Source organism: Neocloeon triangulifer, unplaced genomic scaffold (assembly GCF_031216515.1).
Source record: "Neocloeon triangulifer isolate White Clay Creek 2 clone unplaced genomic scaffold, ASM3121651v1 ptg000017l, whole genome shotgun sequence".
Lineage (NCBI taxonomy): Eukaryota > Metazoa > Arthropoda > Insecta > Ephemeroptera > Baetidae > Neocloeon > Neocloeon triangulifer.
In genome coordinates, this window is record NW_026775559.1 from 2253607 (window position 1) to 2270146 (window position 16540).

Sequence of the window (16540 nt, forward strand, 5' to 3'; positions counted from 1 at the left end):
CATTGCAGTGTGCGGGCTGGGGCTTGGTGCACATTCCGGCCACCAGCGGCGCTCACGAGCCATTCAATCCGCCGATTAATCTGCTGCGCTCGTCTCTCGTGTGGTGCTCCTGAGTGAATTTCATCACCCAGTGGATTCGCACTTGTCAAGGTAAGCCTTTTACGGCGCCCTTTCGGCGTCGGCAACGTCTGCAAATCGGCCCTAACGAACTTTGGAACGTTCAAGTGGCGGCGAAACGGCGAATCACGTCGGCGAACCGGTCAAAAGGGCGATTTCCTTGTGCAAGTCGCGAGTGCCAGAATGATCGGCAGCCAGTGTCCCCATTTTAACCTTGGCTCGCCTCCTTCATTTTGCCTGCCGACTTTTACGAGACGCGCCACCTCCGACTCTTTTCCCACCGAAACGGCCGCACGTGCGTCTCACTTGGACCTCGGTGGCCGCCCTCAGCAGGTTTTTCCACGGGGTCGGCACGCCCACGTCGGGTGGGTGCTGCGTCGAAGCGGGTTGTAAACACGTTCGGGGTTGACAACCACGGGGCTGTCACGTGACCACCTTAAAGGTCGTCTGGCGCGCTGGACCTTGGTGCGTTTTTCACCTATCGCCAAACGAGAATTCAGTCGCACAGGCACGAGCAGAAAGATCGAAGAAGAAGAAGAATTAAAATTTAGGAAAAAGACTTCCTCAACCATAAAGTACAACTTGCATGCCTTCGATTCATTCGAAGCCAACTTTCTACTTTTCTGATTGTCATTCTGACGTTCCTTCACTTTTTTTTTGTAAAACGGAGTTTGTCATTGAAATTATGTAATAAATTTTCCAATATAATTTTAAAATATTTTTTTGTTTGTTAAAATCATTTTTTTCTTCAAGAAAAAAGTTTACTAATGAGAAATGAATTTTTATTGTTTATTCAGATTTTATTCAATTTAAATTTGCTCTAAAATTTATATTATTAGAATTTTTAACTAATTAAATTGTACTTAATTTTCTTTAATTCCATTTATTGAAAATTTTAAATAATCATTGTTTTGTATGCACCTGTCTTTCATTTTCTTGTTTCTGTTTCATCAGCCCGTTACTCGGCACACCAAGTAATGTTTTTCAATGCGTCTTATGCATCTCACGCAGGTCAACGTCCATTCCGATATTTTCTACACGCGTTCCTTGCTCCTTGTTTGCGCTTCTTCTTCTTTGCTCGTGCAAGAATTTCTAATTTTGCGCGTTTCCGAGCCATAACTAGCGGCCAGTGCGTGTAATTTGTTTAGGATAAAAAAATCTCCATTGATTCGAAAGTACAGAAGTGTTGTAATGGAATTCTGTTCACAAATGCAATCGCGGTGGTCTAATGAGCAATTTTCGCGCAGTGCAATAATTACGCGGCAAAGGAAAAGTTCACTTTAATTAGGATGCAGCAGAAAGTTATGCTGATAAATTAATTGATGACCTTTGGTTTTCACGATTTTGAAGCGATAAAATTCAAGAGTTGATTGTGAAACATTTTTTTGGTTCAAAGTGAATTTAAAAAAATGTAGAATTCAATTTCGTTCGAGATATATTTTTTGTAATAATTTTTAATATTGAATTTTACTGAATATTTGATTTTCAATTAAAAAATTTCGATTATTGGAAATAAATGAGAAGATAATAAATATGATAAATATTAAACAAATGAAGAAAAAATATGTATATTTTACATAAAGCTTTTTTAAAATTTTCCAAATCAATTTATCTAGTTTAAATAAAGCTTTATGATATATCTAGAACTAAATTACGAGATTAAATTTCGGTTTTAAAATTCGCATTGCATTTTCTTGCATGATTTGTTATATAATTTATTAAATTTGTTTTCCTCTGCGTAATACCTCGAGTATTTTCTGTTAAATAAGAAAAACAACTATACTGCATTATAAGAACTCGCGAAATCGCAAAAGTGAGCAGAAGAATTTTCCAATTATTCATGATGTGTTTCCCCCCGTGAATTAAAGGTCTTCGGACGCCTTGAACTGTTCCATACACAAGGAAAATAACAACTTCTGCTGTGAATGAGTCACTCTTTTGTATGTACCATTTGGAGATTGGTTCGAGTGATGCAATGCGTGTATTGAAACGCTTTCCTAATTTTAAATTTAGACGCACAATGCCAGTATTTCTAGAAAATTTTGTTTTTATAAAATAATGTTGTTAAAGAAATTTAATCATTATTAAGATTTTTTTTATCAACTTTCGTTTTAAATCTGCATATAAAAAAACAATGTCAAATTTTGAAATACTGACCATAATTTTTTCTAGTCAGGAAATCGTGAGCTTTGTGAATTTAGAGCAAAATCTCACCTTTGATATTGTTTTATCTCGCGCAGCATAATTATCGCCGGCGGCCGCGCCAAGGCCGCAGCAACTCCCCTCGCAGTCAAGAAACCTGTCTCCAATGCCCCAATTACAAGATTTTTCTTCAATTAAAATTATTTGATTTTTGTTTAGATCCGCTGGTGGTGAGAGGAGTGCTTCACGGCCATCGCAGGTGGTGTGTCTGTGCAGTCCTTCAGCGAGGATGGCTCTGCGCGAGTTGGTCGAGGGTGAGTGCGGCGGCGCCAATTCGCTGGTCCGCCTCACCTCGCACTTCGTCCAGGACCGGGCCCACAAGGAGGATGGACTCAGGCACCACTTCCCGCCTCACCCTGAGGCTCTTTTCGGCGAATCAAGCGCCGATCAGGTATGATTTTTTTAAAACATTGTTAAATTCCATAAATTGAAAAAATGCATGTTGAAGTTACTATAAAAATTGCTAGAAAAAAATTGAGGCATGACTTATGCAAGTTTTAAAAGTAAACAAATTTTTTTTACTTAAATTCTACCCACTGTATTTTGTTTGAATTCGATATTATTTCAGAAATTTTGTATCTAATAATTGAATAAAAATAATGATTTTAAATTGTGAAATTCCAGTTTGTGCAAGAGTTCTTGGAGGAGACTCTGGTGCAGCGAGGCATCGATGTGGTGCCCCAGACCTTCCACATGGACTCTCTGCTCCAAGAAATGAGGGAAATCGAAAGTGCTCGTCACAGCTCCTTGCCGCCCATTCCAGCACCTGGAGTTGCCCAAGCCTTGGCCGATGGCGAAACCACCGGTTGGGCTGATCAGTTTGCTGAAACTCGTGGCGAACGTTTTAATGTAAGCTAGAAAATTAATATTTGATTTAGTCAAAATTTTCAAAATGATGCAGGACATGAAAATCGAGGAAATTTGGAACGAAGCTGGATCGTCAATCAAACCGCTTCAGTCAGAGAAAAATGAGCTCGGCTTTGGCCCCAGTTGGACTTTGGAGTATTTGCAGTCAGATGATGCTGAATTGTTAGTCTATCACATGTATAAAACTGATTGCATTAACCGCCATCTTAATTAAAGGTCCACTGAACTGGAAAACGCATGGCAAGAGGGGTCTGTCGATACTCTTGAAATTCGCGCTCAGGCCAACGAACTTGTTACCGTCGTCGACAACCAACAGCTTTCCAATTCAAAGGTTAGAAAATTTAAAATATATTATTTTCCTCATTTTTATTTTTAATTTGTTTAGTTTATGCAATTCATGCGTGACATCGGAGAAGGGGAAATTGATATTGTGGATGGAAAACTGGTCACTGACGTCAAAGGTGACGAAGTTGAGGCTGCTCATTCTTGGGTGAAAGAATTTGCCGAGGGACAGCGTCAGGCAGATTTGGCTCAGGGCATTGTCAAGGAAGACGAGCTTTGGGCCAATTTGCAGAAGGAGTGGGAAAAATCAGCCCAGGAAAATGGAGACCTCAATAGTTGGTTTGACGAGTTCAGTTCCTACTACGACCCTTTCAAAGTGAGATAAATCCTGATGTTTCTTTGAATTACAATTAATCATAATATCTCAATCTGCAGCAATACAGTTTTGAGAAAGAAAACCCCATGCTTGACAGTGAAAACCCTCTAGAGGAGGGAAAGCGGAAACTAGCAGAAGGCGATTTGCCGAGCGCAGTTCTGCTCTTCGAAGCTGCCGTTCAGAAGGATGAAAATTCTGCTGAGGCGTGGCAACTTCTAGGAACAACTCAAGCTGAAAACGAGCAGGTAGAAAGCGAAAATTTCTCTTGTGTTAAATCTAAATAATTTGTTTTTCTAAGGACCCTCTTGCCATTCCTGCTTTGAAAAAGTGCCTTCAATTAGATCCACAAAATCTGACTGCCCTGATGGCTTTGGCTGTCTGCTACACCAATGAGAGTTATCAAAATCAAGCCTGCCAGGCTCTAAGGGTATAGTTTCTTCATTTTTATTCATAACTTATGCTGACTTGCTTCTTTATTTGGTTGTAGGATTGGCTCAAGGGAAATCCCAAGTACAGTGACTTGGTTCCTCCCCAACCTGAGGAAGAGGCGCAAAAGTACGAGTACATTACCTCGCTCATGACGAAGTAATTTAAATTTTAAATATTTATTTAATTAATTTACTTAAATGTACCTTTACATTTTAGTGACTTCCATAAAGAGGTTCACGACCTATTTTTGGCAGCTGCAAACAGGAGTCCAATTTCAGACATTGACTCTGATGTCCAGTGTGGCCTAGGAGTTCTTTTCAACCTGTCGAATGAGTATGACAAAGCTGTTGATTGTTTCCGAGCCGCCCTTGATGCTCGCCCAGACGTAATACTCATTTCATAAAATCTAATTAAATAGCTTAATACTTTGTAATAGGATTCACGCATGTGGAACAGACTGGGGGCAACTTTGGCAAATGGAAATAGATCAGAAGAGGCAGTCGATGCTTACCAAAGGGCATTAGAATTGGCTCCTGGATTCATCAGGGCTCGTTATAATGTTGGAATAACATGTGTAAATCTAAATGCTCACAGGTAAAGAGTTTTTTTATTAAAAGAAGTTTATCGTCATTTAATTGATTTACAGAGAAGCCGCTGAGCACTTTATTTCTGCGCTCAACATCCAGGCTTCTGGCAAAGGTATCCAAGGGAAGAGTTCTTGGCGATCGATGTCAGAGAGCATTTGGTCCTCGCTAAGGCTAGTGGTTTCGTTACTCAACAGACAAGACCTGTTTCCAGTTGTGGATAGCAGGTACTTTACTTTCAAATAATTTGCATGCATCATCTAATAATGAATTTTCATTATTTTAGGGATTTGGCAAAACTTAATGAGGAGTTTAAAATGGAAGAAGAACTGAAACAGATTTAAGAGTGTCTAATACTGCTACTACGGCTATAACAAAGTGGTGTAAATGAGTATAGTCTTAGCACTTAACAACGTTATTCCATTAGGTCTAAGTCAATTTTATTAATTTTGTTTGCAGTGCTTTGACGCACTGACATTGGATGAAGTAATTTGCGTTGTTTAAATTGTCTGATTACAAAATTCGTTTTGAAGTCAGTGCATCAAATCTAAGCAAACGCCAAATTGATTGCTAAGCAATTGTTGAGATAATTCATTAGTCACTCAGATCCCATGGTATCTGCGCATAGATTTTTATACGAGTTAGTCTTATTATTAACGGAACATTAATTAATTTGCTATGTAACTTTTTCATTTTAATTGTAAGCTGATATTAATATCATCATCAGTGTAAGAAAGAGTTATTCACTCAGTTTGTTTTTGTGTGTACACAGGGTAAATTTTTGTTCCAGTATTTCATTTTTTCTTTTTTTTGCTGATTTCGGAAAGAGAATTCGAGATTTTTAACTTGTGCGTAAGACTGTTAGAATTAATTAGTCCTATGTAAAACATAATTTTTGGGTTCAATTATCTTGGTGTGGTAATTTATTGCAGGGAGTTCTGTTTTATTTTCAAAAAGTGGTGTGAATTTTTTTGTTCGGAGAGTATATGATTTTTTTACTTTTAATCAGTACCATATTCACTGTTTGATGTAAAACTGAAATTTCATAAATCCCAAAAACAGTAGTTTTTTGCAGGAGTGAATTGTTATGTCTGTAAATTGTTACTATGTCAGCAAATAATTATATTATTTTTTTTGTGACGACCACATCTATTTGGAAAAAAAATTAAAAATAATTTGGCTTTAAGTGCTATTCGGACATACTGAATTGAGACAGGCAACGAATGAACAATCATATTATTGTAAAAGGTCGTCTATTGCGGAAAAAGAAGACTAGTATTTGGTCTGAACTTGAAAAAAGATACGCATAAAAAATGTCATAAATGAGTATTTTCTCATCCAGCCTGTCGATGTGTAAATCACTTGGAATACATTCAAAATTCTAAATTCAAACAAACTACAGATTTTTATTTCTTTAAACTTTAAATCCTTCTTATTCGTAGACTCAATTCAATTCCTTATAATTTATTTTTTAAATTACTTATTGTTTCCGTTACAATTAACTATTAACTCCTGTTGAAGTGATGGTGCCTTTTTTCGAAACATTTTCTTGAAACTCGAAATCTCCCGCTTCGAAGGCAGAGACGTGCCCGTAGTGACGTCACTTCCTGCAGTGCGCTGCTATCGACTGGTCGGCGAATCATCCGGTGAACTTGAAGTGGAAGGAAAGTCGCTGACCGCCGACGACGGGAGTCTCCTGCGCTCTTGTGGATCCACAATTCGCAAAAACCGACCAGGATAATTCGCGGCCGTTCGTTCTGGTGAGTATCCGACCATTCAAAAGCAGAATCCGACACCATTTCGGACCGACTTTCAGTCATTTCGAGCCGGTGCATTGTTTGAGTCGCGAGTAATTGTACGATTTGTCCACTATTTGTCACTTCAGCACGCTCCGCCGTGCCGATGAACGGGTTAAACGCATGCAAATTAATTCCATCGTAGGCTAAAAGCGGTCACGGGGAACGCGAAACGTCCCAGATGACTTTAAATTTGATGGGAAAATGCATTTGCAATCGGTTTGCTTTGTTAAGTCATTCAGGAGAAAGCTAAAAAAATCTCAAATCTTTTATATTTTAAAATAATTATATTCCATTTTTGATCAAATTATCGCCAATTATATTTTATTCTATTTGTAGGTGTGTTTTGTTATTAAAAAAAAAAAAAAATGAATTGAAATAAAGGTAGAATATTTTTTTTTATATAAAACAATTTTTATACTTTTCTATTATTATCCTTCACCATAAAAGCCACAAAAGTCTCTAATTCTTTGGACAATTAAACAATTACAATATTTGATTTGAAAATTCTATTTTCTATATTCTCGAGTAAAAATTTCACTTTTGGTCAGTTGCGGCGGCGTTTTGGTGGAAAAGGAAAAGTGACATCCTTTGGAGACTAATTTTCGCCGGCAGCTCTTCGTCAGTAGAAACTCTTTTATACGAAACGTCGAGCACCACTTTCCCCGTGACCAAACGGAAACCATTATATTTATTATCTCAACATTTTTTAACAGCGCGGCTGCTGAAATTTATTTATCTTTTTATACATCTTTCCTTTCTTCACTGAAATTAAAGCATTTATAAAATCCTCGTTTCGCTCTGTTCATCTTTATTTGAAATTTATTAAATTTCAAGGAAGGTGTTTCGTATTTTGTGAGGATATTTTTAGAATAGAGGTCTTTTATAATGATGATTTCTCCGCCGAGTTCAAAAACCAGATAAATAATACCAGAGGAGGCTGAATGACTATAGCTGGGAAGGAATTTATTATCTTCTCTTTCTCCTCTGAAGCGGTGTCTCTAGTTCTCGGTCAAGGACGCCGCGTGTGCACCATTTAAGTGGGACGCACCTTTATAATCAGGTGGAAAAGGTGCTTTTATATATAAATGGTCGACGCTCAAGTTTGACTTTAAAGATTTTTATGCTTAATAAAAAATTACTTGGAATAGCTCAAAAATATTGTTTTTTTTTTTGTTATTTATTTTGTTAATAGTTTATCTGGATTAAATTCAAACACAATTCAGAAAGAAACAAATCTGATCACCATTTTAGAGCTTAAATAATTTTTATCCGTCCTGCTATCGTATTAGCTTATTGCGAAAATCATGTTGTAATTTTTTCAATATATTGATTTAATTTAAAATACATTTTCTCTTAAAATGTCCTAAAAATAATATTCTTACCATTAAATTGGGGAAAAATTCAAATCATTCCAAATATATTTATTTTTTGCTACCAGTTTTAACTTTAAATCTTATTTTTTCAATATTAATCATTATCATTTTATTTTCTACTTAATTGACAATTTACTCTGTTTCTTTCGCTCGGCAACAGTTTTTGCACTTATGCACACCTTCAAAACTGGCTCAACTAATGTTATACAATCAAGACTTAATCTTATCGGTGAGCAAATTACTTTTTTCGTACATAGTGTGATTTTATGCAAACGTGCCTTTCACGTGATTATGAATTATATCACAAATTACATAATGACGAGGGCCAACAAATGGACTGGTGGCTCGTCAATTACGCTGCCGAGGGTCTCAGGTCAAATTTAATATTATCTTCACTCCCGGGCCGAATGTTTTTTACGCCGCTTGCACGCTTTTAACACGCTTTTCCATGAGACGTACGGAGGCTTTATTTTGGTGACTTTTGGCCTCAATGATCTTTTAATGACCAACTCCATTTCTGCACCTTGGCTTCTCATCAGAAAGTTACATAATTGAGAACTCTTCAATTAAAATGGCTTACCATTATTAATTGTTCTTACATTTATGGATTTAATTTAGATTTATTATATTATATTAATAAGATAAAAAAAATATTAAAATATTTCTTTCTTCTTTCAATACATACAAAATGAGGAAAACATTACAATTTAATGAAATTATAAAGAATATTTTAATTTTCTACTTGCGCAGTTGTAGCTCTTTGATAAATGTGCAATAATATAAAAAAAAGTCAAACGGTAAAAGCAAGTCGTCCTGTTTGGAATGTTGTTTTTTCCAGATCATAGGTCTGATCACTTTACAATTAGACGCAAACAAGGGCAACTTGTAAAGTGCTCTCTGAAGAATTTTTAAAGGGCATTCAATCTTTATTCATAAATGGGTCCAACACCAACTTCCTCTGAGATTTCCGATTGAATTTAGAAAGTAAAATCTGGCTGGGTGAGAGGTTTGGGTGTGGCAACTTTTTCAGACCAATACTTTTTCTGTTGGTTTGCAAGTGGAGCTAAACTTAACTTTTACTTTCTGAATCTGAGATCAGTTTAAGGAGAGTAATTCTTGCTGGCCACAAAAAATAATCAAAGTTATGTTAAAAAAACTGGACCTCTTTATGAATAACTTGCTATTAAACACTGATTAGTTGTCTTGGATAGGTCAATTTGTCATCATTGATTGTGAGAAAGAATGAATCTTATCTTGCAAGGACGTTTATTTTCTCATCAATCACAGCAAACGTGAAGACCCGCACGTTTTCATTATTCATTTTGGAAATGCCCGTGCGAAAACGCAAAAATTAGGCATTTTTTTTTAATTCAAATTTTCTTAAGCACGAAAAATTATAATATTAAAAATAATTTTTTTGCATCAATAATGAAAGTGAGCCAAATTAGTGTAATTAGAGTGAAACAAAAATATTAACATTTCTCTTTTGACGGTATTGTTTGTTTTGAAATTGTCATTCCGAAGCAACAAGAAAGGTGAAAGTTGTCAAGAATAATATTTGATCGTATAAGGAAAAACGGGATAATCCAAAACACCGGCTGAGAGGAGGCGCGATTTGCAGTCCAATCTGTTCTTAGAACAAACATCACGCGATGAATGGCGTGAGGGGTCACGTGACTTTGGCAGGAGCAGATTTACGAATTCGCTGGCTCTTGAACAATGACTCGCGTGCGTCTATCTTTTGATCGGTTTACTTACTTACATACTTACGCACGGCTGATGCAATTTCGTCAACCCATTTTCTCGCTGTTTTTTTTTCAACTGGAAATTTGCGTCATTAAATAGAACAGCAGTTTGTACAGAGCGACCTGTTATTGTTATTCAAATCGATTGTAACAACACAACATGTGTTTGCCACATTTTTTATTTATTTTCAATTTAAACGTCCAGTTCAACTGCATATCAATAGATTGAGGCTGTTTCCGATTGATTTTGGGTACTCCTGCAAGTTCTGCGTGCAATTTCCGTGCGTGGAACCGCAGGCGGTCTCTCCGCGTCAACGCGACGAGTCGGTGACCCCTCTTTGAAATCGACCGAGCTAGGGCACCCGTGACGTCAGATGGTCATTCTTTAGTCGATACTTTTGACGTCACGTTCTGCCTAAATTGTAAAAAACAGGCACGCTGACATTACTTTGCAATTTTTCTCGCTCGCGCAATCAGCAACATGACACGTGAAATTCGGCCTGGTAAAAAATTAAATTTGAAAATTGAAGAAAAAGGTGAATTGAATAAAGATATTTAAATGTTATTACGCACTTTTAAAAATATCATTGGAATAATTTTTCCAAAAATTGTTGGTTTTCGTAACACCAAAATTTTTTTAATTTCATACAAACTTGGAATACTTAAGATTTAAAAAAAAGTGAAAAAAATAAAACAATTAATTAATTATTTTTCTTTTTTATTAAATTGTAAATTTGTGAAGTATTTTTTAAATTATTTGAGACCTTTTGAAAATCCACTTATATGCTTAATTTATTTCTTTCAAACCTCATCTTTGTGCAATCTGCGTGGTAACAATGCACTTTTTGTTCTCTTCAAGGTAACCGCTGAGATGAATTTACTCTACAACAGAATCATCGCCAGTCATTACCATAATGCGGCGAACATGTAAAAAACAGTGACATTGCAATTTTAGTACAAAATCCTGTTTCTACGACGTATTCTTTTTAAAATTTTCCGTCAATAAATGCAACCCGTCCTTGAAATATTGACAAAATTCTATTTTTAAAATCGAACAAGCATGCATTGATCTTTGGCGTCAAACGAGGGCTGATAAGAGCAAAATATCGCCGTGCCCTTTGTGAATTACTTTTTATCTGCTGGCAAATCAGTCGGTCACCGTGGCTGCCCCTTCCAGAGTAAAAAGCGGCAGCCTCTGGCTTAACATTCAGATGCCTCGCTCTTTCTAACTCGAGACTCGGTAAGAGCCGGTCGGAAACACACTCGTTCTCTCTTTCTTTATACTCTCATTTTTATCTTATTGGACAATAATAAATATTTGAACTCTCTCATTGTCCTCAGAAAAGGCTGCACTGGCTGAAAAATGTCGGCAAAAGCGATCCGCGAAGCGACAGGAAAAGACCTGCTAAACAGGTTCCTATCGGCGACTTCGGGCGCTGGCCTCTGCAGGTTCGCCTCCGTCGACGAGAACACCAAATGGGAGGCCCTTGTTGCTGCCAACCCTTGGCTCCAGACTGAGGTTTGATTTAAAAATCTCATGTATACAAGTATTTTACATTAATTTGTCTTCAGAAACTGGTTGTGAAGCCCGACCAGCTGATCAAGAGACGAGGCAAACTAGGCCTGATCGAAGTCAACTGCAACCTTGCGACCGCCAAGTCTTGGATTGAGCAGAGGATCGGCAAGGATATCAAGGTACTTCTTGCTCTAGTTTCCAGTCTTCTTTGGTGTAAAATATTTCAAGTACAAATGAATTTATTAATTTTTTTGTATTTTTTAGATCGGAAGAGCCACAGGCAAGCTGAGAAGCTTTATTATTGAGCCCTTCTTGCCGCACAAACCAGTAAGTGAATTTTCCAAAATGCATAAATATTCAGACTAAAATTTAAAAATTTATAAAGTTAAAATTGTGTTACAGTTAACATTTTTTGATGTATTTTTGTATTTTATTTACAAAACTACTTAAACCGTTTTCATTAATTCCATTGTTGCATTATTTGCCTTTTTTACTAGGCCGAGGAAGCGTATGTGTGCATTTATTCCCACCGCACTGGAGACACCATCCTTTTCCACCACGAAGGCGGTGTTGACATTGGAGATGTTGACTCAAAGGCTGTCAAACTGGAGGTGCCCGTTGGCCAAACCATTACAGCAGCAAACATCAAGAAAGCACTTTTGTCCCAAATTGACGCCTCTCAGCAAGAGTAAATTATTAACTCACATTAATTTTATGTTCAGACTCTTATGATAATTTTTATTTTAGTTTGGTAGCAAGTTTCATCGAAAGTCTGTACCAGCAGTATGTTGATCTGTATTTCACATACCTGGAGATCAATCCTCTTGTCATCACTGGAGGCAAAGTGTACGTCTTGGACTTGGCAGCCAAGTTGGATGCAACGGCTGATTTCATTTGTCGCTCAAAATGGGGCGAAATTGACTACCCACCACCATTTGGACGAGATGCCTATCCTGAGGAAGCATATATTGCTGATTTGGACGCTAAAAGTGGGGCCTCTTTAAAGGTATAAATCTTTAAAATAAAATGAAAAAGGTTATTATTTGAAAAATTTAGTTGACTATCCTCAACAAAAATGGTCGTATTTGGACAATGGTTGCTGGAGGAGGCGCATCAGTCATTTACTCCGACACCATTTGCGACCTTGGAGGTGCCTCTGAGTTAGCGAATTATGGCGAATACTCTGGTGCCCCATCTGAGCAGCAAACATATGAGTATGCCAAGACCATTCTGAGCCTCATGACTCAGCAGAAGCACCCCGAAGGAAAAGTAAGCTTACTTAATTTGTGTTTGCCTCTTGCATCAGATGTTTCAATTTCTTCCAAAAGGTTCTCATCATCGGCGGCGGCATAGCTAACTTCACCAATGTGGCAGCCACTTTCAAAGGTATTGTCACTGCCCTTCAGGAGTACCAGGCCAGGCTCGTAGAGCACAATGTATCCATTTTTGTTCGACGAGCTGGACCCAATTATCAGGAAGGCCTAAGGTTGAAGAAAAGCATTAATATAATGAATTTTGCTTATTTTTGAAAAAATTCAAGGATCATGAGAGATGTTGGCCAGAATTTGGGCATTCCGTTGTTTGTGTTTGGACCCGAGACCCACATGACTGCAATCGTGGGCATGGCTCTTGGAAAGAGGCCCATTCCCAGGGAGACTGAGGTTGAGTTCAGCACAGCTAATTTCCTGCTGCCAGGTGGACAGGACAAGGTAAGGATTGTTACTAAATTTCCATTTATAAAAAACAAATAACTCAAAATCACACAATAATCGTACGCAATTTAAATCACAAAAGCTTTCATTGTAAATTTTATATAATGATTACACACAATTCACATGTGAACTTTTCATAATATTTCCTTCGTTTTTCTTCCCATTGTACAGTCTGAATCAGGAATGGGATCAGGAGTGAGTAACCAGCAGAAATGTTTGCAATAATTGCTTTTTACAATCTCACTATCACTATGTTTTGTTTGGTCGTCTATAATTTGGCTGCATTGGCTCAATTATTAGAAATACTATCCAAATTCTATTGTTTTCATTAATCCTCTTTTGTCTTAACTCAACCTTTTTTATTTGTACATATATGCAAATTAATTTTTTCTGCCGACTTTTTCACTTTTATTTCTTATATATCTGGTTATTTGCACTGCTCTATAGTAATAATTCTAACACACAAACCAAGGGCTTCTTCCTAGCAGCATGGTTGTCGTGTTGGTGGCGGAATGCGCTACATTTGCCTATTTTAAACACTAGACTCCTGATCAGTCTCGCAAGGGTTCTGTCGTTGGCGGAGGAAACGCCGCCGCTGCAGCAGGTGGAGCGTCTGCTGCTGCCGCGGCAGCCGCTGCAGCTGCAGCCAGTGGCGCTGACACCGTTGATGGAGGAAAAACCATGTTCACCAAGAAGACCAAAGCCATCGTCTGGGGCATGCAGACCAGAGCCGTCCAGGTATTTGTAAATAAAGTGAAAATTTGTAGAATTCTAATTTATTGTTTTCAGAGCATGTTGGATTTTGACTTTGTTTGCCGACGAACGGAGCCGTCTGTCGTTGCCATGGTCTATCCCTTTACAGGAGACCACAAGCAAAAGTTCTACTGGGGACACAAGGAAATCCTCATTAATGGTAATGAGTTAGCACATTAATTATGACGGTTTTCCTTATTTTTAATTATTTTTAGTCTACAAGAAGATGGAAGATGCCATGACCAAGCATAGAGATGCTGATGTTCTGGTCAACTTTGCCTCTCTCCGATCGGCCTATGAAAGCACCATTGAAACCATGAATTACTCTCAGGTATACAATCAATTATACAAGATTGAACTTTTTCATTTTTGAAATTCACTTTCCCAGATCCGCACAATTGCTATCATCGCTGAAGGCATTCCGGAAAACATGACCCGCAAATTGATTCTTCTGGCCAAGGAAAAGGGCGTTTCTATCATCGGCCCAGCCACTGTTGGTGGAATTAAGCCTGGCTGCTTTAAGATTGGCAACACGGGAGGCATGATGGACAACATTCTGCACTCAAAACTCTACAGGCCGGGCAGGTAAATTAGAAAAGCCATTTGAAGTTTGGGAGAATTCAACAATTTTTTTTTAGTGTGGCATACGTCTCAAGATCTGGTGGAATGTCCAACGAACTGAACAACATTGTCTCAAAGGCCACAAACGGTGTTTATGAAGGAGTAGCTATTGGTGGAGATAGATACCCTGGCACTAACTTCATGGACCACATTCTTCGCTACCAGGCTGACCCTCAGGTAATTAAATTTTTTAGAGCATAATTTCAATATTGCTGACGGAATTCTTTGTTTAGGTCAAAATGATTGTTCTGCTGGGAGAAGTTGGTGGAACCGAAGAATATGACGTTTGCGATGCTCTGAAGGACAAGAGGATCACCAAGCCCCTTGTGGCCTGGTGCATAGGAACCTGCGCCAGTAAGTTTATTCAGCATCAGGAAACTGTCAAATTTTAATAATTTATTTCTCAGGCATGTTCACCTCGGAGGTACAGTTTGGTCATGCTGGCTCGTGCGCAAACTCTGAGAGAGAAACCGCATCAGCCAAGAATGCAGCTCTGACCGCTGCTGGAGCAACAGTGCCCGCCAGCTTTGACAACTTGGGCGATGCAATCCACGAAGTCTATTATCGTCTTCTCCAGGAGGGTGTCATTGTCCCTGAGCCAGAGCTGCCACCACCCACCGTCCCTATGGATTATTCTTGGGCCAGTGTAAGAATTTGGCAAATAGTAATTGAACGCGATTTTTACCTTAATTTCTACAGGAGCTTGGACTGATTCGTAAACCAGCATCGTTCATGACCAGTATTTGTGACGAGAGAGGTCAGGAGCTTCTCTACGCAGGCATGCCTATCAGTGATGTAATTTATAATAGCAAAAATAATCCTGAAATTCAACTAAAGTATTTATTATATTTCAATAGGTGCTGAAAAACGACATGGGTTTGGGTGGCGTCATCTCCCTTCTCTGGTTCCAAAGACCACTTCCAGCTTATGTGTGCAAATTCTTTGAAATGTGTTTGATGGTCACTGCTGATCACGGTCCTGCCGTTTCTGGAGCCCACAACACAATTGTTTGCGCTCGCGCTGGCAAGGACCTTGTTTCCTCACTGGTTTCTGGACTCCTCACAATTGTATTAAATAAAATAGAAAAGCAAAATCAGGTTGTGAAGAAAAATATAATTCTAGGGTGATCGTTTTGGCGGAGCTTTGGACGGTGCTGCCAAGCAGTTTAGTGAGGGTTATGACTCTGGCATGATTCCTATGGAATTCGTCAACACCATGCGCAAGAAGGGCCAGCTGATTATGGGCATTGGCCACAGAGTCAAATCTGTAAGCTTCTTCGTGTAATTTTTCATCTCTGAGATCACTAATTGAATTTGCAACTAGATCAACAACCCAGACATGCGTGTGAAAATCATAAAAGAATTTGTGCTTGAAAACTTCCCCTCCACCCCTCTACTGAACTACGCCCTTGAGGTGGAAAAAATCACCACATCAAAGAAGCCCAACTTGATTCTGAATGTCGATGGTGTCATTGCTGTCTCCTTTGTTGATATGCTGCGAAACACTGGTAGCTTCACAAGAGAGGAAGCGCAGGAGTACATTGAGATGGGGTCCATCAACAGTCTCTTTGTTCTTGGCCGCAGCATCGGTTTTATTGGTACCTAATCAATAAACCCTTAAATAGCCCAGATATTGATTTTTTTTTACATTTTTTTAGGACACTACATGGATCAGAAGAGGTTGAGGCAAGGACTTTACCGTCATCCGTGGGACGATATTTCTTACGTACTCCCGGAGCAGTACAATTAAGCGGAGAGAGCAAAATTAGTTTGGCACTTGTACCCACCCACAGCACAAATTTATTATTAGCTGTATTTATCATTTGAACCAACGTGGTGCCTAAGCATCCCCATTTTTATGTTCGTGATTCTCACACATGTAATGTTAATTTGAGATTTGGTGCAAGCTCTAGAATTTAAAATTTGCTGACGGAAACTTGAAAGTGAAAATGTTATTTTATTGCATGATTAAATGTTCAATTTAATTTGTTGGAGATCATCTTTTGTTATTTATAGATCTGCATTTTTATTCTGTTTCAAATTTAATAATTGATGTCATTTTTATCTTTTGTATCTTACATTCCTTAACGATGCATGTTCACTTAACAGAGAACACTAGTGTAAAATTAATTTGTTACTTGTTGGTAAAATAAAATTAAAAAATA

General features: G+C 38.1%; 2 protein-coding genes across 7 annotated transcripts; both read left to right on the forward strand.

Annotated features, from left to right (window-relative positions):
• Positions 1 to 22: 22 nt before the first annotated feature.
• LOC132203492 (peroxisomal targeting signal 1 receptor) lies at positions 23 to 6247 on the forward strand. The gene is made up of 13 exons (XM_059631300.1): positions 23 to 150; positions 2479 to 2710; positions 2944 to 3168; positions 3221 to 3348; positions 3403 to 3517; positions 3572 to 3844; positions 3904 to 4089; positions 4143 to 4271; positions 4332 to 4429; positions 4490 to 4658; positions 4710 to 4867; positions 4920 to 5084; positions 5144 to 6247. Exons 2-13 carry the CDS (start codon positions 2549 to 2551, stop codon positions 5199 to 5201), a joined length of 1866 nt encoding a protein of 621 aa, XP_059487283.1. The 5' UTR covers positions 23 to 150; positions 2479 to 2548; the 3' UTR covers positions 5202 to 6247.
• A 228-nt stretch (positions 6248 to 6475) lies between these two features.
• On the forward strand, positions 6476 to 16540 carry LOC132203253 (ATP-citrate synthase). Of its 6 annotated transcripts, none has more exons than XM_059630893.1 (22): positions 6476 to 6617; positions 11116 to 11293; positions 11347 to 11469; positions 11555 to 11617; positions 11788 to 11978; positions 12038 to 12296; positions 12347 to 12559; positions 12619 to 12776; positions 12831 to 12999; positions 13174 to 13197; positions 13546 to 13740; positions 13792 to 13915; positions 13971 to 14086; positions 14144 to 14340; positions 14394 to 14553; positions 14610 to 14730; positions 14784 to 15022; positions 15076 to 15171; positions 15234 to 15443; positions 15499 to 15642; positions 15700 to 15973; positions 16034 to 16540. In XM_059630893.1, exons 2-22 carry the CDS (start codon positions 11138 to 11140, stop codon positions 16123 to 16125), a joined length of 3324 nt encoding a protein of 1107 aa, XP_059486876.1. In that variant the 5' UTR covers positions 6476 to 6617; positions 11116 to 11137; the 3' UTR covers positions 16126 to 16540. The 6 variants fall into 6 exon arrangements, with proteins under 6 accessions (XP_059486876.1, XP_059486879.1, XP_059486878.1 ...); XM_059630896.1 differs by having other exon boundaries at positions 13558 to 13740; XM_059630895.1 differs by having other exon boundaries at positions 11121 to 11293.

Coding starts and splice junctions, on each gene's coding strand:
- LOC132203492 (XM_059631300.1), top strand. CDS start 2,549: ATGGCTCTGCGCGAGTTGGTCGAGGGTGAGTGCGGCGGCGCCAATTCG. Junction 3,169..3,220: donor CTCGTGGCGAACGTTTTAAT/GTAAGCTAGAAA, acceptor AAAATGATGCAG/GACATGAAAATCGAGGAAAT. Junction 4,090..4,142: donor CTCAAGCTGAAAACGAGCAG/GTAGAAAGCGAA, acceptor TGTTTTTCTAAG/GACCCTCTTGCCATTCCTGC.
- LOC132203253 (XM_059630893.1), top strand. CDS start 11,138: ATGTCGGCAAAAGCGATCCGCGAAGCGACAGGAAAAGACCTGCTAAAC. Junction 11,294..11,346: donor ACCCTTGGCTCCAGACTGAG/GTTTGATTTAAA, acceptor ATTTGTCTTCAG/AAACTGGTTGTGAAGCCCGA. Junction 13,741..13,791: donor TGCAGACCAGAGCCGTCCAG/GTATTTGTAAAT, acceptor TATTGTTTTCAG/AGCATGTTGGATTTTGACTT.